This window comes from Calonectris borealis, chromosome 5 (assembly GCF_964195595.1).
Source record: "Calonectris borealis chromosome 5, bCalBor7.hap1.2, whole genome shotgun sequence".
NCBI lineage: Eukaryota > Metazoa > Chordata > Aves > Procellariiformes > Procellariidae > Calonectris > Calonectris borealis.
In genome coordinates, this window is record NC_134316.1 from 27,922,168 (window position 1) to 27,942,558 (window position 20,391).

Here is a 20,391-nt window from a genome sequence, read left to right on the forward strand (position 1 = left end):
ATGATGATAAATATTTGTGTTTATATTGTAACCACCCATACTTTAAGAAAACAATATCTGCACTGCAATCCACAATTTACAGAGGTTAAGTAAATGTAAACCATAGCTACACAAAGAAAATAAATACTTGACTTAGACTGTACACTCAGTTTTGCATTCTTCATCCATGTGAAACTCCCTGCAGTCAATGGATATCTCGGGTGTGCAAGGAATGCAGGAAAGGCTTGTCTGTCATTCCCTTTGGTTGGGATTTTTTGTCTTCGTTCTGTTAAGTACACCACTGAACATAACCCTGGCATTGATCATAAACTGTCAGATGCTAAAGTCCTCACTGTAATTTATGACACCCAAAATATCCATGAGAATGATATCCCATGATCTGCACTGGCAATACCACACATTATAACGGTATGAGACTTTTGGTACTGATACCACAAACTGCTCTATTAAGGGCCATCTTCAAATGAAAACGAGACACCAAAAGATATTGTGAATCATTAGTACTACAAAGGGTCCCAGCTGCAGTAATTCTGAACATCACCAAATCTGTCTTTCAGGACTCTGGTAATGAGAATGGGATCTGCAGCTCCATGTGTGCTCTGCACTTGCGCATTCCTCCTCCAGACTGCACAGAGAGCATGGCAGCACCTTGGGATGGGATTTGCAACAACTAGCTTAAGGAGAAGGGTTCTCCTAAACTAGCCAAATAGGTTTTTTGTTCTTTTTTTTTTTTTTTTTTTAAATCTCAGGCCCTCCATTTAAGTGTCTTGCTCCAAGCTGCCCAGAGTCCTCAAGCTGCCCTTCTCTAAAACCAACCTGAGGCCACTTGTTTCTTTTAAGGTAACAAAGATAACAGCAGTGCTACCACTCCTCCTTTTTGAAACAAGTATAAAAAATTATACTATCAGCTAGAGCATTCAGGCCAAGCTAAGGAAAACTTGGTTTTAACCTACATCTGCCACTTCTCAGGAGAGCTGTACACTCGCGGGCTGAAGATTCTTGTTTACTTCTCTTTCTGAAGCTGCAGAAGAAACATCTGAAATGTTATTAGACCTGAAGGTGTGATTCTGTGGGTGGTGATCGAGGGCGCTCACCTGGAAAATGGGAGATGGGTGTTCTGATACTGGCTCTGTATTTATGTTCAACAGGCATTGGATAAAACTGAGAAAAAGCCCTAAAGGAAAGTGTCAGAACCAGGTCTCGCTTCTCAGAGGTGAGTAGCCTTACTCACTGCTCTCTGATCCCAGAAGCCTGCATTATTTTCTGCTCTGTGGTACTACTTCAAGGCAAGGAACAGAGAGCATCCAGACCAAACCTGAGTGGCTAAAACATCCCCCTGAGATACAGGAGATCTGAACCAGGATCTCCTCAGATGGAGGAGGAAACTCAGCTCCATTCTGTCACATCCTGGAGGAGTACCCCTGCTCCCAAACAACCACTTCAAAAACTGGGGCGGGGGGGCACAGATGCCAAGGAAGCTTTTGAAAGAAAACGTCTGAGGTCACGCTGCTCTGCGTGGATCTTGATGCAACCAGTGTGCATCACTCTGGTTCAGCACATGCTTCTCCATTTGGGTCTCCAAGGAATCCAGGCAGAAAAGACAAGAAGTCGATTGTATTTTTTCAGTCAGAAGTTTTCTGCTTATGCTAACCCAAGTCTTCTCTTCCTTGGGCTGGGAAATTATCAGTATTAGTGGTACTAAGTTATCAGGCATTCCCTCCATCACAGCCTGCAAATTTTACCTGGACTGGAACATGGAGTACATGATTCAAAAATCGGTAAGTGAAGTGTCATCCAGTAAAGGTAATATAATCCAATGCAGAAAATACATTTCATTACAGCTTTGCAGAAGTGATATATTTCCTTTTGTACAGCATGAATAATAAGTTAGCCTCTCCAAGGGAAACAAGACCTGCCTAGTGATGCAGAAATGCGATATACCTACAACAGTCCAGAGAGTATGCCACCAGTGACTGAATTTGTTCAGCTCACCTTAGATTTGAATACTAGTTCAATATTTTATTTCCTCCAGACCCAGAAAACTGATTTCACTCTATATGTTGAATTTCTCTGAGGCTGCACATAACCTCACTGGCTTACTCAATTCTTTTATTACAACAAACAGGTATCTCTACAAGACTTTTTAATTCATCATTTCACCATCCATATTGGTGCAGCCTGAGGGGAATTCTTCTGAGAGGAGTCACTGGCATTAGCACAGAATTCCAAGTATTTAAATAAATTCTGACCCTACTATGTACTGCTTTCAGTTAGATCACACATGACTTTCTTCACACGTTTCAATTAGTCTTAATTCCTCACTAAATTCCTAAAGCAGGCTACTTCCAAGCCTATTGCCCCTAAATCCAATAAATTCACACTGCCTGTTATTGATACCCTAGTTAATGGTAATATTTTCATATATGATATGATGTGATTGTTACTAGATTTTGTGTTTTAGACTTTCTCATGTTTCTATTCATGTCTTGCATGCCAAAGAAACTTTGCATCAGCTCTGCTGCACTCTGCAGAATTCTTCGGGGTATGTGGTAGTTTTGCGTGTCTGGGAATCTTCCATCTGGCTAGTGTGGGTTTCCTAAACACCATAAAACCCCGCCTGTGGAGATTGTGTATCTCTTATAGGCCCCGTGGAGCTTATAATCTGCTTTTAATCACTGCATGAGGCAGCCAACACATCAGTCCTCATCAAGTAGTTTTTTCCATGTTGAATCTCCTTTAATAACTTTTGATCCAGTTCTGAAAGTCCAGAACTATTGCTAATTTTCATTGGTATCTTAGACTGCTACAAGAGTTGTCTTCCTCGGCTCCCCATTTCCTTGTGTACAAACTCTCATAACCGCTGACTTCTGTGGCTTGCTAGAGCAAGTAAAAGATTCTCAGCGCTTTGCCCTCACTTGCTCGTCTTTTGAATGTACCCACCAGCATCTGTTTCTCAGTAAACTACAGGTCATATCCTTAACTGGGACAAATGAATGCAACTCAGTGCAACAGAGCTAAGCCAATTTGCTGTAACTAAGAAACTAGCTCTACATCTACATTCTTCAACAAGTCACCAGAACTTACTTTACATTTCAAAATGCCAGCACCTTTAAATTATTCCCTATATGATATTAAGAGATTACCAACTATTCAATCCCAGCAGAACTTCACAGCAGCAGGCAGCACAGTGGTTTTCATTAAATGCAAAATCACTTTTGACATCTGCTGAATTATTTACTCACACAAATCAGTGAAACTATTAATATCTATGAAGCTGTACTCCTAGCTTCCAGTAGTTAACGTGTTGATCTGACATTCACCAGAATACAGTTTTGTAGGTAAAAGAAAAAGCAGTCTAGTTTTAATAGGGAAGTTCGAACATCTAAATGTAACATCTTAATAAAGTAAGACATTAAATTGTATTTATTATTTTGAAATATGAAAATTAAAGAAATGTTTCTCTAAAATTTTAAATAAAGCCAGTTGAGTTATCTGACATTTGGTGGTTCCTCCAGAACAAATAGCTTTAAGTCCCGGTGAATGTAAAAGTTGTTTCTTTTGTGCAGTGCTTTTGCCTGCAATTTCTAATTAACTAGCTCCATTCTTATCTATAGGGAGTGACTGAAAGCATACAAGCTACAATGTATACTTCAACTAAATATATGTAGGTATGATTTTAAAAGGGAGATATCTAGTTAAAAACATTTGCATTTTGCAAATAGGCTCAATTAGTATAATAATTCAGAAATCTTGCTTTTAGCCTGTTCCCTGCATAGCTGTGCTGTACTGAATACAATCTGCACACTAAAGATACCATGTTTGCAGTTAAAAATCTCCAGAGACTTTAGACCCATACATAAAGATACTTATTTCACTCTTTTCTGAGACACTGACCTGTGTCCTCATTTAAAAATGAACACCACATCTTTATGTTATTAAATCTTTGTTTTGATCTATTAGTATTCACCAAAGTGCCATTTTATACAACCCTGCACTGAATAGGCAAAGCTGGAGGTAACCATCTGCAGCTTTAGAGTCTGCGTTTGAATTGATGAAAAGAGCTTTGTGTTTTCATTGCCAAGTTTAATTCTTCCAGTCATTAGACATTCCCCTCAGATCGCATCAATGAAGCGGACTCTCTTACACCCATGTGTTAAATTCTCTTCTCCTCATGGTTTCCTTTGCCAGCTACACTCCAGAAAGACTACTGGGTCTTAGCCACATTCTTCTCACAGCTGTGTTAAAAAAGAGCATCAGAGCGTCCTCCCAAAAATCCATATGTGTATCTGGTCAGTCCCCTATCGGAGGGTCACCTCTCATTGTGGTGCGATTATTCAAATATTCATTCTTGTTCTTGCACTGCTTGGATCATTCTGGGAAAGATTAGACTCTCCAGCCAGCACTGGAGAACGTCTTGGACGTTGATATGAAATGCACACAGCTCCCGTACTCGGAAGGCAGATTAGTTTTACTTGCAGAAGAGGGGGACTCTAACCACTTAACAAATGCTTGCTCCTTATTTCTTTCCATTTTTGTATTCTTTTCAACTGTGTTGAATGCTGGTAAGAACTGTTTGTTTTTGTTGTGTCATCGATCGATTTATTTATCAGCATCAGCTAAGGAACAAAACTAAGTGAGCAACTACGAAAGCAGAGAAAGCGTGTTCAGAAATGCTGGAGGGAAATCCCAGACTACTCAAAAAAAGGGTGTGTTCCAGTAACAATGAAAGTTAGGCAGCCAAAAAATCACACCTTAAGAGGTAAAGCAAATGTTATTAAGGGTAGTATTCCTTTTAAGAGAGACAGTAATTTCCTTTGATAAAACAACCTGCTTAGTTTTCTTTTGTATTCAATCCACTGAAGTATTTTTTATCATCTGTAACTCTCCTGACTTCCTCCTTAAAACAAAAAAACAAACCAAAATCAAAAGAAAAGATGTCTTTAATAAACAGTTAAGGACAAATGAAGTAAGAACTACTGTTTCACATCACTTATATATTTGCTTTGTTCATAATAAGAACTACCTCGACAAAGTGCACAAGAAGCATATTTCTCACCATTTATGCTTATTTTCATACCTGTATACTTTAGCATTGCACCATTACTTTGTGGATTTGTGTTTACTTTTAGAGGATTACATAGAAATTCTACACGCGCACCCTCCACTGCCACCTTACAGAGCTATGTGAGTGTGCAAGTGTGACTGTGCTCACACTGAGAGCTATGCTTTACTGAATGTGCTGGTTTTGGCTGGGATAGAGTTAATTTTCTTCATATAGCTAGTATAGGGCTGTGTTCTGGATTTGTGCTGGAAACAGTGTTGATAACACAGGGATGTTTTCGTTACTGCTGAGCAGTGCTTACACAGAGTCAAGGCCCTTTCTGCCTCTCACCCCACCCCACCAGCGAGCAGGCTGGGGGTGCACAAGAGGTCGGGAGGGGACAGAGCCGGGACAGCTGACCCCAACTGGCCAAAGGGACAGTCCATACCATGTGGCGTCATGCTCAGCATATAAAGCTGGGGGAAGAAGAAGGAAGGGGGGGACGTTTGGAGTGATGGTGTTTCTCTTCCCAAGTAACCATTACGTGTGATGGAGCCCTGCTTTCCTGGAGGTGGCTGAACCCCTGCCTGCCGATGGGAAGTAGTGAATGAATTCCTTGTTTTGCTTTTCTTGTGTGCATGGCTTTTGCTTTACCTATTAAACTGCCTTTGTCTCAACCCACGAGTTTTCTTATTTTTATCCTTCCGATTCGCTCCCTCATCCCAGCAGGGGGGAGTGAGCGAGCGGCTGTGTGGGGCTTAGTTGCCGGCTGGGGTTAAACCATGACACTGAGCTAGAATCATTAAATTGTGAGAAAAAATAGAAGCCCTCAACAGACAAATTGCATTAAAATTCACTCCAGCTGCAAAGCTGTTGCAGAAAAATAGAACATTTCCTGGAAAAAACACATCAAAAGTGGCCTCAACCTTTACTGATAATTGGCTAATATTGATTTGGTATTACATTATAACCTCCTCTGATCTCACTGACATCAGTAGCCACTCCTCAATCCCAGAGGTTCCAGCAGGAAGGACAGTTTTAAAATGTCTTGCTTCCTCTGCTGGCAGAGGCATTAATTAATTCACAGGCTTTTCCAGCCACCTTCTCCAGGTCAGCCCCATTTCCCTGCTGGGGCTGCACCAGCTGGCTCCTGGCTTCTCCGGCAGGACAAACTTGCAGGGGGCATGTGGCGCGGTGCCAACACTCCTGGTGAATTCTGCGCCACTGTCCTAATTCTTTGTAACCATTAATTAGAAACATTAATTAAATATAGAAAATTATAGTCATAGCCATTCTACAGAGTACAAGTTAAAAATATCATAATCTGCTATTGAATAAATATGTACTATGTAATGTGTGCGCGTACATGTATTTATTTACATACACCACACCGTTAAAATGTGTATTTGCTTTATAAACTAGAATAGCGCTCTCTTAAAAGTCTAATGTGTATCTTTTTAATGTTTCAAAATCAAAATAGATTCAAACAAATGCTGCTAAATCTGTGTGGTCACTCTCTGAGCATCAACATTTTCTGTTTCACATCACCACCCCTGCTAGGATGGCGAATCATCTTCACAGGCAAGAGCACAGAGTCGCAATTTATACCTCACACTGCAGTGAGCTGATGTGAGATGTTCACCCTGCTTCAGTATAAACAGAATTTTACTATATCCAAGTTCACTATAAGCAGATTCCAATATATCCCCCTTCTGGTTCACAGCTGCTGTTTCATGTGGGATAGGATCCAGAAATTTTTTAGATGCTTTGTGTCCTGACGGAAAACACAGGACCACTATTCAGACTTGGATCTCACGTTTAGAAAGCAACAATTGCAGGTGGGTACACAAATGGCTGACATGATGGCAATGCCGTGGAGAAATTACATCTCTATTTCAAGCTCTGCATATGATGTTGAAGGCAAACACTGAAGTTTTTAAGAATATTAAAAAATTCTTTAGTGTTGCCAGAGAACAGATTAGCAAAGGCATAGTGAACACCAGTAAATTACATGGTACGAAGATACAAAGTACATCCTTTTTCAACATTATTTTAATTATTCTAATTATGTTCTTTTTAATGAAGCTCATAATTATTTTCCTCTTCTGATTTTTAACTATTGCTACACTATTCAGATATTTTACTGAATAATACTGAGAAACTACTTTATATAGCTGCTAAAATTACTTCCCTCATATGTCAGTATTCAATTTTACTTGAGCATTTAAAAGAAGTCAAGAAAACAGATGTTTTAGAACCCTATTAAGGCTATGAATCGTAGTGTCACATTTTAAATTACAATAAGCATCCTCTTAAGACAGTGCTAATAATTAATACTACTGTAATTAATACCAAGAAGCCTTCCCATTGACGGGTTTATAAATTGTCAGTTCCTTTTTGAAATGTAGAACATCCTACATCTTTGAAATAAAAAACTAAGCTAACAAATGAGTTCCTGCCTAATTGCCAAACACTGATTTGTATGAAGCGGTTGAGGTTACAAAGAAATAGGGAATTCTCAGCCCGGTTTCCCTGCTGATGAGTACGAACTGTCTGTGTAGCTCTCCCAGAGGTGTCAGAGGAATCTCTATAGTGTCACACAAGGGTTCTTAGCTCAAAGTAAACACACTTTCCACAAACTCAGCTGCTTAATCTGTTTGCAGGTTGAATTATAAGATGGGGGTGGATGACTCCGGGTGCTGGGAAGACGCACAGAGCATTTCCACAGTTTCTTGGTAAAAAGGGCATGCTATTGTCATCAAAAGACTTCAACCAATTGTTTAATTTTGCTATAGGCTCAGCGGTCTGATCTTAGCAATAATGAAAACTAACCTGATAAAAAATTTCCCAAGTAGTTGAGCATGTTAAATTGCATAAATTCTTTTCACTATAGCAGTGCATCACCACCACTTTAATTCAGGTTGAGGGTGCGCTTCTACTCTAACCACCCTGGTTACACGGGATTAAACAAGACTGTTTCATGAAAAAAAAAACAAAACCAAAAAATAACCTTCACTTAAATATCTATGGTTAGTAAATGTTTATAAATAAAATGAAATGAAATAACAACTTTAAACAACGTACAGAAAAGTTTAGCCAACATTCTCTTTAACATGCTGTAATTATTTTTCGTAGTTTTATTTTTATCAAGCATGCACCTGTTGAAGTTTCAAATATATCTAAGTGTTCAGAATAAAGATTTGAATGATTCTCAAACAACTGGAGGTTTTAAAGAGATGACTGAAAATATGTATTTTCATATATGTATCTATCTTAACTATATTTTATGTAATTACAAATAAATTAAAAATATAAAAATTCGATTTCTTTACTTTTTTAATAGAAGAACTCAGCATCTATTTTTTTAAACAGGAAGAACTCTTGTTAGGTCCTTGCAATATATGATAAGCCAATTTCTGGCTACTCTGGAAATGTGCTGCAGACATTAAAGTTGAAGACAAATACGGAAAGACGGGAAAATTTGCATCAGCTCAGCATCGACCACCTTGGAAGGGTGAAAGAGGGGTATTTTGCAGCTGGTGAATGTAATGCAGAGATGAGAAGTGCCAGACTGTAAAGAGGCTCTGCCTATAGGTTTGCCTATGTCCCAGCAATCAGACTTTCAAAGGCTTATGTGCTAGTAATAACAAACATGACAATAAGACTTCAGTAGAGATGAACTTCAGGTTTTGCAGTTCAGTAACCTTTTATCAGGGAATCTTATGATGGGAAAGAGAATACAATCCCTGTTCACCGACTCAGAGACTTCCTGTTGGTTTCAGTGAGATTTTGAAGCCACCCCTAAACAACCCCATCAGCATTTACCGTGGCACGAAACCTGCCAGATGCGTAACAGACCAAAAATGAGAACCTTAATATTCTACCATGCAATTATAAAGGCAAATACTCTGTTGCCATAGGATTGCCATGGGGTAAAAAAACAGTGAAAATCATTCAGAGGAGATGGAAACACTTTCTCTGTGCCTTGCACATGTAGAAAGCCGTCTCCATAACAGTAATGACAGGCACACTGACTTGCACAATACTATAAAACTGTAAAAATGATCGGCTTCACACTGAGCAGGTAATGAGCTGAATGGCTGACAAAGAAGGAATTGTTTTAAACGACCTTTTCTGAGTACTGCCACACTTTCAGTCATAGACAAAATACCAGAAGAAACAACTTTTCATTTGGTTTTCGACTGCAATTTTTCTTGAAAGAAGGCAAGTGACTTACTTCTGAACTTTTTCATTGGCCTCCTGTGAGGCCTCCAGGGCTTTCTGGAGCTTCAGCTCTGTGTCCTTTCGCTCTGACCGAGCTTGCTGCAGCTGAGCTGCCAGATCTTCAACCTGGCGATAGGTCAGGGTCACAACATCCTCCCTGCCTTGCAGTCCACCTTCAGAAGTACCGCAAGTACAGTTAAGCTGGTCCTTCAGACCCATTCCTTCAGACAAAGATTTGTATAAGCTGGGAAAACAAAATCATTCACGTTATGAAGTTTCAGTCTAAGGCTGAGATGCAAGAATACTACACTCAGTTTAATTAATATTTTTAATATTATCATTTATGGATCCACATGCACTAATACCAAAACAAGTTTTATTTCAAAAATGACAGAGAACAAAAAGAACATCCAATTTCCACAAGGCTCTTCTAGAAGTATGTAACAACTAACAGAATTTTAAAAAGTCAAAAAACTCCCTATTCAACAAAAACTTAAAAGGCAGTATTTTTCAGCTGTAGCATCTTCCTGATCACCTTTGAGGTGCAGCAAAAAGTTGTTAGTGTGATTTACATGAAGTTGAATTAATCAGTGTAAGTTACTGACGTGTTATTAACTCATGTTACACAGGGCTCTCTTTTAGCAAGCAGACTCACCAACTACAAGGGGTTTATTTGCAAAATTGCAGATTTTTCAATATAATGAAAGGAATAAAAATGCTACAAGGCAAAAATTAAAATCATTAAATCAGACAGATTACTTAGAAATATGAATGATTTGCACATGCTAACCAATTCTAAAGGTCTTTGGTCAGTATTTTTGTGAGAGGAAACTTAAAATATTTCTTGATGCTGGTTTAAATAAGCTAGTAACACCTGTACTAGAATATATGTGTGTTAAATAGCCTCTCTGTAGTAGACAGAGATCGGTAACCCTGCCAGCATCGGGGTTTTGTCACGGGACATTTCAATATCTATAGTGTCTTCCACCATAATTTCTTGGAAGGTCCTTTCTGACCCACTGTTTTGGCTTCACTCAGGCAAAACGCAGACATGTTTACCACCTATTTCACACCGAAGTGCCGTGGATGTATATTCAACCTATTCAGTTTTATACATGATTTTGAGGATATTCCTAGAGATACCAAATCACAGAGCACAAAAATAATACTCTTTCATTGTACAACCAGAATACAGTACTACATGCTTTGTATTTGTGTGCCAGAAAGTTCTGGACAAATAAAGGGAGATCAGAAATTAAAAATGAAATTGAATAGGGTCTTAAGGCAATAGATTCATGAAGCTAAAAGAAATAAATACGCCTGGATCAGCTAACAATAGCTAAGGAAAATAAGCAAAAAGAAGTATATTAGACAGACAGGTGACCTATAAATAATGAGAAGAAACTGAAAAAAGGAGAATAAAGAAGAAGATGGTGCATCAGGGTAAAAAATTCTCAATGAAGCCTGTTGACTGTGGAATTATTTCCCAAGGAATCAGTAGGTAGCCAGCTGCTTGAGTTATTAAGGTGCAATGGTAGAAATGACATTAATAGCTGATTACTAGGGGAGGAGCGTGCACCAGCAAGCTCTCCCGTGGAATTAGCAACGTTTGTTTCCCATCTCTTCATAGCCATAATTCACTGGTGAATTTTACACCAATGGAAAATGACACTGGTAGTAGAGGAAAGTAATGGAAGACATTTATAACAAAAGTGATGGCAACAGGATATCATAATGAGCAGTGTTTTTAGATAAATAATTGAAGAAATTTCAAAACAACTTGATGAATATCAGAAGCTGTTGCCGTATTGATGAATATGACTCGAGATCATCCCTCTGACTGATGACCATGCAAATATCAAACCTTATTTCAGTGTGGATTTCTAGTAGCAGTGCACACTGATTACAATACTCAAGACACATGACAGCTGTCTGCATGACAGCTGCTAGTATGCAATAGCATATTTTTTTTCTTTCCAGTGTATTAAGGTGTTTGTTTGGAAAACACCCTTCATTCCGACAGCCCATAGAGGAACTAAATATAACATACATGGACAAACTAAAATATAGTATACATGGACAAGCAAAATGTGGATGAACTAATAGAAATCCAGAAGCTAAAAGGTCAGACTGTTGATATGTCATTACGCCTACTACCTGTGGTTGTCTGAAAATAATGTGAAGAACCTTTTCAATTAAATGAAGACATATTGAAAATATAAATATTTATAAAGGGACATTAAAATCTCTAGAACAGACTCATTAAAAATAAAATTACTTTAACAGTTGCACATAAAATCTACTGACTGAAGTTCGACTATGGTCGAGCATTGATCACCATGGAAAAATACAAAGGTATGCAAATAATGCTGAAAGCAGGTTACCAAAATACCACTGCTGCCTGCTTCTTAAACACCTGGCACAAGATTAAAAGAAAAAAAGACATATGAGAAGCTAAACTGTTCAGTGAATATATGGGTCCCTGATTAAAAAAAAAAAAAAAGAGGATAGCCTAAATATTCTAACTTGTTCAAACCAGCTGAGAGGTTTTTTTCCAGAACATATGAAAAATATAGTCATTTATTTAGATTCTAAAATACTGGCCCTGGGTGGCTACAACTGGGCTACTCAAAGACTGGCCATGAACAATACAGTATGCAATACACTATTACATGCTTTAACTCATAATAATTGCATCTGAGTGATCAATAGATTGTGACATGTATGTATTTTGTAGCCAGTGTGATTCCTCCAGATAAAGGCACTGTGGTTTACAGATCTTTTAACCTTTTTTTTTTTTTCAAAAGCATGCAATTGCCAGATTTCCATCAATATGTGCTTTGCTAAAATACTTGTATTCAGTCCCTTTTGATACTTATTAATTTGAAATTCCTTCATTAATGTCCCAAAGATTATTTCTTCAAAGAATATTGATGCTATAAATGAAAAATAAATGGGAGTTCTAGGCCTGAAGAATGGGTCACAGAAGCATTCAAACAGTTCCTTGATTTAAGTAATTCACATGTTATTTATAGGAAGCCTTTTGCTTTACTATGGCAGCAAGGCCCCCTTCTTGCTCCAGCTGGGGTCCGAGAGCTTCAAGGGCCCACCTTAACTGTATCCAGGCAGAAGAAAAAGTGACATGTGATGATGTCACTTATGCAGCTCCTGCAGATAGCAAGAGGTTTCCTCATCCCCCAAAGCCAGAGTAGCTTCAAGCCTGCTAAAAAATTTCACTAGTTGTAACTGCTCTCAGAGGGACTTGACTTTGGCTGAAAATCAAGTGTATGAAGTGCTGCTCTTATAACACTTCTTTCCTTGCCAGGCATACTTTTGCTGCAAGGTGGGAAATGATTTTCCACCTGAAGGAATTACTGAACAACATAGAGAAACCTTCCACCTAAAGGAAGAAAAAAAACCAGTAAAAACCAAACATTCCCTATCCGTCCCCTCCCTCCTCCCCCACCCCAGTGATAAACATATCACTGTTCCCAAAGGCATGTAGGTCTGACCTTCGTTTTCACCACAAATGTTTCTGACTCTCAAGTTCTGGAGACCTCTCAGACCTCTCCCTGCACTCAGGACAGCTTTGAAGAGGGTCCCTTCATACTGCTGAGTGCACTCAAGGGCCAGGCAGCACTGATATCTTGAAAATACTACCTCAAAGGTACTCTTAGGAAACACTGCAATAAGACGATATTAAAAAAAAGCCCATAAGACCTAGAAGGACTTTGACATTTTGCTGTAAAGCGGAGGACATAAAATGGTCAAGTTTGCATTACATGTGAGTCAGGAGCCTGACAGCTGGTAGACTGGTAACTAGATGGCATTGCCCTACCATAGACAAATATTTTACTAGCCTTCCTTCATCTGCAATTACATGAGTTAGGAGGACTGTGTTTTCTCTTCAGTACAACCACCCAAACACCTCTCACTAATTTAACCGAAGGCAGCAGCTGTGTTACGACTCTGTGGCGCACAGGCCACAGACCCTGTTATAACAGGAGTGCCTGTGGCGCATGACGCAGAGTATGTTCTTTGCACTGCCACAGTCCATCACAGAGTGTCGCGCTCTCGTGTGTGGTGTACCCACGCCTTCTTAGTCTAGGGTGAGCTCAGGCATCCCCTTTATTTTATATTCTCTCACCAAAGCCGATGATAAGGACTTGTTGAACAGAGCCCACCGCTGATTTTCTTCTCCATGATGGTTGGTGATATAACCTCAGGATTTTACAGGATAACATGTTGACAGATTAGTGCTCATCATGCGTGTCCATACTGTCCAAACTCAATTACATGTGAATATGGATCCACAGTGAGCAGTAGGTTGAGTTTCAGTCTTCTCTCCTGAAATGATCTAGAGAAACCTGCAACACTTACAAGGGTCCAAACAGTCTGGACACTAGATGATTCAAGCACAGGTTCATCCTCTACAGTGAAAGCTTGAACTGACTATCATGCATCTTAGAACTTCCAGTTTTCAACAAATACAAATTAAAGGCCACTAGCAAACACATTTTTCCTCCTTGCGCCTCAGTCTCCACATCTTTAAAAAAGAGCAATCACGATACTATGTTTGCAAGGTGCTCTAAGCTTCACTACTGAAAAGAGACCCATCACTGTTGAAAGAGCTAAGTTAGATGCAGCACAGGCTGAATTTAGGACAAAACTAAACCCAGACGGTCTTCTGATGACACCAAACAGCAAACATTTTCTTTTGGGCCTCATTTTCACTCCCCAGGACCACTGCAGTACCCACACCATTCCCCTGTGACTAGCTTGGGAGAGGTAACAAGGACATAGGGCACCTGATTTAATCATCTGCGCCTTTCTTGAAGTTGAAGGACTGCTGAGACATGCTCTCAGCAAGAAATAATCGGAAACCATGCCTCCATTACAAACCCTTCATTTATGGAGTTGCACAGTAATCAAATGTCTCCAGTTAACTTCATGCAGCCACTGGGCAAATTGCTCAGATAGCACAGCGCCACATGTCAGCAAGACGCACATGACATCCAGCACTACCTATCATTCCTCACATTCGCCACACCATCAAATGGTCCAGGACCCCCACAAAAATAGTTTCTGGATTAATAATGTTTGGTTGAAAAAGAGCAAAACATACATGATACTGATGAGTAAAAGGAAGCGTTTTTGAGATTTTGGCAGCTGTGGTGCCATCCTCTTCAGCTAGATGCACAGACCCACAGTTAACAGCTTGTAGCTAAGAAATGCACCTGAATTGTCAGAGCACATGATACACCTAGAGCTGGGGTCTCTGTTATCTCTAATTGATTAATTAGAGTCTGGAAGATGATAACTCAGCATTAGCTTTTTTCACATATACATCAACTCTCAGATACAGTGCATCTGAGTTTACAGAAGAAACTACTGTAGATTTTAAGCTTTAATCATGAATATTACTTGACACATGTTAACATTAATTACACATCTTCATGGTTCCACAACCTACCTGTGCTAATTGCAAGACATAGATTAACAGGCTCTCAAATTTCTTCCGTGAAGTAGGGGACTGTGTTTTCAATACAACAGCGACTATTGTGGATACTCTTCAGAGTTTTACTAGACTACATGTTATTCCTAGAATCAAACTTGTCGTAAAATGTTCCTGTCATGTTTTGACAGGGAATTGGCTGTATTAGCATATTCTAGCCTAAGCATTCACAGAGTGCAACTATCCAGCCCTAAAGGCTTGCTTCTAACTAAGTAAAATTAAACTGAAATTTAAAAAATATTTTTATTTTGTACAGTGTTTACTTACCATACTAGAAGTTACAAGAAAGAATTTTGCTATCTTGTATCTGTTCTTTATTGCCAATTCATATGCTTTGGCCATTCTTAAATATTTGCCAATGGCTTTAGTTAACAAAATAACTTTAACTTAGTATTTGTAATACTGTAGTTATTCCCTACAGTAATAGATTGTTTAGGTAACACTGCAAATACAGAGGGAACCTTATCTATTAATCGAAGACAGAACTGGCATCAAGTCATCAAGAGTGACCTCAGTATTTGAATATAAGGGATGTTTAAGATGGTGCCAGCAACTCCACATTTTACCGTGCACCACAAAACCCCAGCCACTTTCCCCGGGAAGCACGAGCATCGTAGCAGGGGCAGAGCAGATCCTGGCTCAGCTGCGGGCAGTGGGCAGGGAGGAGGGGCACGGCCGGCTCAAAGACAAGAGGTATTTTCACCTTCCCAGTCCCTGGGCTGAACTGGCAGCCCCTGCGCCTCTCTGCTGACTGCTGGAGGCCACTCGGTTGACATGGATCACTGCAGGGGTGTGTACGTGGGTGGTGTGGAACCAGCGACTCTGGCTTCGGGCCAGCAGGGAATTGCCTATGTCAGGGATTTGCAGAAACACAAACTTGGTGGAAAAGAGACGGAGGATCTCGTCCTAAAGGTCATCGTTGTTTATTTTTTATACTTTGAGTATGTTTTTGACAACACCAGTTTTAAGAACAGCACACTTTTTTCCTCAAAGCTAAACTTAATTAAGAAAGCAGTAACTCTGGTTGTGCACTAAAATAATAGAGCCGCTGGTATACCAACTAAAACAGGTAGAAAATAGATGCAGCATGTATTACTGTTTTCCTTTTTTTGATGATCCTTGCCAAGAACTTCATACTGAACACCGTCTCTTACATGGAAACCAGGGTATTATGGCACAAACGAACATCAGGCCTTCTGAGCAGGCGTTTCAGGATCAGCTCCTACAGCTCCACACATCTACCTACCAACCTGGTCTGGACTGCAACGCCTTCAGCTCCCATGGATCTGACAGTACACAGCAAATCGCTGGCTTGAAACTTTACTCCCCAAAATGCCAACCACGGAAATCTTTCTTGATGACAAAGAATGCGCACATTCAAGGGTCAGGCATTTCTGCTAGGAGCCTTAAATGATGTCTCCTGTTACCGTAGTTTGAATTTAGATTTGCCTGCATAAATAACAAAATCTAATAGAGATTTCTTTGTGGGAAATTATGAATGAAGTTAAGGCTAACTTGGTTTGTGCCTTTAGTTTTCTTTGCAGCTTCTCGCTGGTAAGGATAATTGGCTTCTGACTTCCATTTTACATGAGTGGCCTACACACAAACAATTTTATTTGAAATGAACAAAATCCTTCTGCAAAAAATAGTAATACTAGTGAATCACCTCTTGCATCAGATAAACTGCAACAATTCAGTTGAAACAAATAAGAATCCTAACCCTGAAAACTGAACCAGTCAGTGAAGCATCCGCTCAGTGCAAAGGGATACTTCATATATATGTCCATATATACATCTATATAAAATAAATCTGATAGTACTGATATATATCATAATGCAGTCATCAGAATCACCTGAAAACAAGCTCAATATAATGACTATGTGCTGTTGACTTTTATTTTTGTCTCCAGGGAATAGTGTTTACTTTGCTTTAAAATTTATATGAGTCATTTTGTTATGTGCCTTTTTTTAATTAGTCTGAAGGAAACAGTCATTTGAGAAAGAGAGCGGAAATCAATTCTGATTCAATACTGATAGCTACTGTGCGATGTAAACTGTGTGTTCTTTCTAATTAAATGTAAACATGTGCAGTTCTAAAGTCCAGCAGTGATGACAACAACTACTAGAAAGGATTGCTTAAGCCCTGGTCAACTGATTCTTGTGAACCTTTTGTTCATACCGTAGGTGAGCTTGTGCAATCTGTCGCAGGGTGAACACCAGTTGTAACTGACTTTATTTTAGGTCATCTTCAGAGAAAAGACTTGACAAGAATGTGGAGCACTCTGTAATACCTCCAGTTACCCATTAACTATGTCCTTCTGATAGCTAATCAATAGCATTGCATGGAGCCAAACACACTGCACTGAACTGCCCCTCTTCCAAAAGCCAAGTCTTGGTAAATATTTAATGGCAGTAAAGGTGTTTTGACTCTTATCAATCTGATATGTTAAAGAACTCTTGAAAGAAACTTTATCTTGCTACTCTCTGCATAAATAATTTGTTCAGTTACAATTTTAGTCTTATGCAAAAGCACTTAATTTAATGATCTAATGCTTTTAAATCAAGGCTTTGGACAGAGAACATGTAGTTTCGATCCACACGTCACAAAATAAAGAAAAATCAAAGTTTATTTCCTTGATAAAATGCCAACTAGAAATATACATCAAGGAACCCAGCCCTTTATACTGTAGTAGTAAATACTGCGCCAGACTTGCTCAAAACCTGTTATACAAGTGCACATTTGAGATTTTCTTACAAGGCTTCAGTTTCTGTAAAATTCTTAGCTCTCACTCACATCAAGATGGCGTAGGATTTTTAGCCTCTTTTCACCAGGGAAAAAACCAACTCTAACATGTTATACTAAGATCCAGAGACCTTTTGTTCCCATACAGTGAATATTCCCATCTTCAAGTGGGTATATTCTCAGCTAATGAGTTTTAAGTGTTTTTCCATTTTCTATTTTTCTGTGCAAAGCAGCTTGTCTAGATCACTAAACAGAGAAACACTTTCATCCTGATCCTTTAACATCTAGCGCGTGAACCCCACTGCTACAGCCAGGTAGGATCCGAACGACTCCTTAGAGACTTAGATGGGCTTATTCCATGCCTCTGTGCTAATGTCACAGGACGGAGGATGGAGGAGTCTCCTGACCTCCTCCCCCAGCACAGTATTCCAGCCTTCTCTGCATGATCTAACTTCAGTATGAGCCTAAGTATTTTGAAGAAACTGATTCAGCAGTGGATCCAAGCTTTTTCTTGGAAAATAATCTGAGAATAAAACATTGATAGTGTTTCAGTTTCCAAAATGTGAATCACCATAAATGTTTTCCCAGAAGTATAAGCATTATTTTTTTCCCCAGTGTTTAAATGGCCTCTTTAGTGCTCTTGATGCCATTCAATAGATTTAAAAAATAAAGATCATGGGAAGAATTCCCAAACACTGGCCACTGAACAGCCTGGAGTTTTCAAATCACTAGTAATTGGCTCTGATGAAAACAGTATTAATTAAAATCATAAAGGCATATAAATCAATCAAGCAGTAAAGCGCATGGCACCATTCAGGAATGAGCGGCTGAAGAAAGCCTGTTACTAATAACCTCAGAAAATATCTTGTACTTAATACAATGTTATCTTTATAAATCAGACATGATCGTGAATTTTATGGCTGTCCTGATTTGCTATTGTGATCGCTTGGCTTAACTCCCCCACTGAACCAGAAAAGCAAGAGACGAAGCTGTCTTGGACCCAGGGCTGGAAGCCAGCCCTGCCTTCCAGCATGGCCAGGAACATCCAGCTGAGCAGATGGAAGAGAAGAATCTCTCCAGGAGAAGGCAATTAAAAGAAATACAAAGAATGGAAACGTGTTTCAAAGACGGAATAACCAAATACATATGGAATTTGAGAGAGGGATGATCTCATGGATGAGTTTAGTAGCGCTAAAGCTAGAAACCCTCAGTGTGACTGACCTGGGAAGGGAATTCACATGGGGCTCTGCCCTCTTGTCATTCCTTTCTTGCTGAATGATTCAGCTGGTTAAAAATCTTCAAATGATTTTAAAACAGAGAGCATTTGTACAGTTTTGTCTGATTTTTCTCAAAGGTGTTACCGAAAAATATTAAGCAACTCTGACCAAAGGCAAACAGGGTGTCCTCTGCTCCAGCACATGCCCAGCTGTGGTCACAAATGTGCCAAGAAGTGAGGTACACCGATGAACTCCAGGTGAATATGCTTAGCACATGGTTTCCCCCCTTTCTTGGTACTGCGCACAGCAACATGTGCCACTCTGAAATGGCAGGTAAGTCACTAGGAGGACTGCACATGCTGCAGTCTGAAAACCCTCCTCCAGACTGGTACAGATGCCCCTAATGTCTACTTTAAAGCTATCATGGCTTCCTCCATGCAAAAATGCAGTTGGTTTGGGGATTGCTATGCAGATATACACTTAGCAAGTCACCTCCTGAAAGCCATGTAAATGACACAATGGCAACGTATTGCTACTCAGTAAGCCATGTCTTACCTAGCTGCTGCTGCCAAACGCTTATTCATATAAATCATACAGCTCCTCGGACAGTTAAGCGCTATGAAACAAGGCACTTAAAATGATGGCTTAAATGATAAAGGGAACGCCTGGGAAATTTAATACAGGGGAAGTCTGCTTCCCTATTGTACCAACGCTTACTGAAGCAACTGGGCAGACTTGTCTGGGCCATTCTCCTTAACGCGAAACAAGGACACATGCTGGGGGAATGATTTAGTGGATTGGGGATCAGAGCTCTGTCTTGAATTCCCTCTTCTATTTCATGTCTTCGGTGTGGTACTGAGCAAGTCACAACATGCAAACCTCAGCCTGCCATGCTGAACCTGGGAGTAAAGTGCCTTTCCCTTGCTGTTCGTCTTCCTTAAATTCTAAGCTTTGGGGGCCCAGGATTGCTTCTTATTACCTATGTGTGCTGCATCTGGAAACCTGAGGCCCTGATCTTCATTCAGGTCTCAGTGCAAATCATTATTCATGGGAAGATACAAAAGAGCTAATTAACAGTATGTGTGTGTTGGCAATGCACATCAGCCTGGTTAACCTCAGCAGATAGATCCAGGTTTGGGACCTTTATGGAAAAAACACAACAGTTTCCCCATTGCAGGTTCAGCCACCATTGCCACCAGAGAGTGCAGGCAGCGATAGCAGCCTCCTGTGCTTTGTCGAGCTGCTGTGAGCCCAAGATCCTTGTTATCTGAGGAGATGTTCTTGGCTTCCTCCCAGGCAAAAGGGGCCATCAGCTGGATACAGCCCACCGACTGGAAGCCGAATCGCACAACTCGCATACCTCTTGAGAAGTGAGGGATTAGTCTGGCAGCTGCTGGAGAAAAATCAGTGAAGAGAGAGCTCCTAAGCGTAGGGGTTGGATAGTGGCTGAAAACAGATGCTGAACTGATTTCTGTATCCTAAAGCTTTTAAATCCACTTCCCTCACCTCTCTATTCTTTTACACTCATGAGTTTTGACCATTGGGCTACTGAAATCAAATCTGTAAAAGAATAATACTGTTGTGCACTTTAATTTAGTCTGAGTGAAGAAGAAAACAATGGTTTTAACTTCATGAGGCAGGAGTTCACAAG

The 20,391-nt window shown here is 39.8% G+C and overlaps 1 protein-coding gene across 1 annotated transcript in view; it reads right to left on the reverse strand.

Moving 5' to 3' along the window:
* MIPOL1 (mirror-image polydactyly 1) overlaps window positions 1-20,391 on the reverse strand; it is a 197,508-nt gene that overhangs the window by 18,034 nt on the left and 159,083 nt on the right. The window contains exon 11 of the mRNA XM_075151627.1: window positions 9,279-9,509. Within this exon, the coding sequence (XP_075007728.1) occupies window positions 9,279-9,509 (231 nt within the window). The remainder of the gene's footprint in view (window positions 1-9,278; window positions 9,510-20,391) is intronic.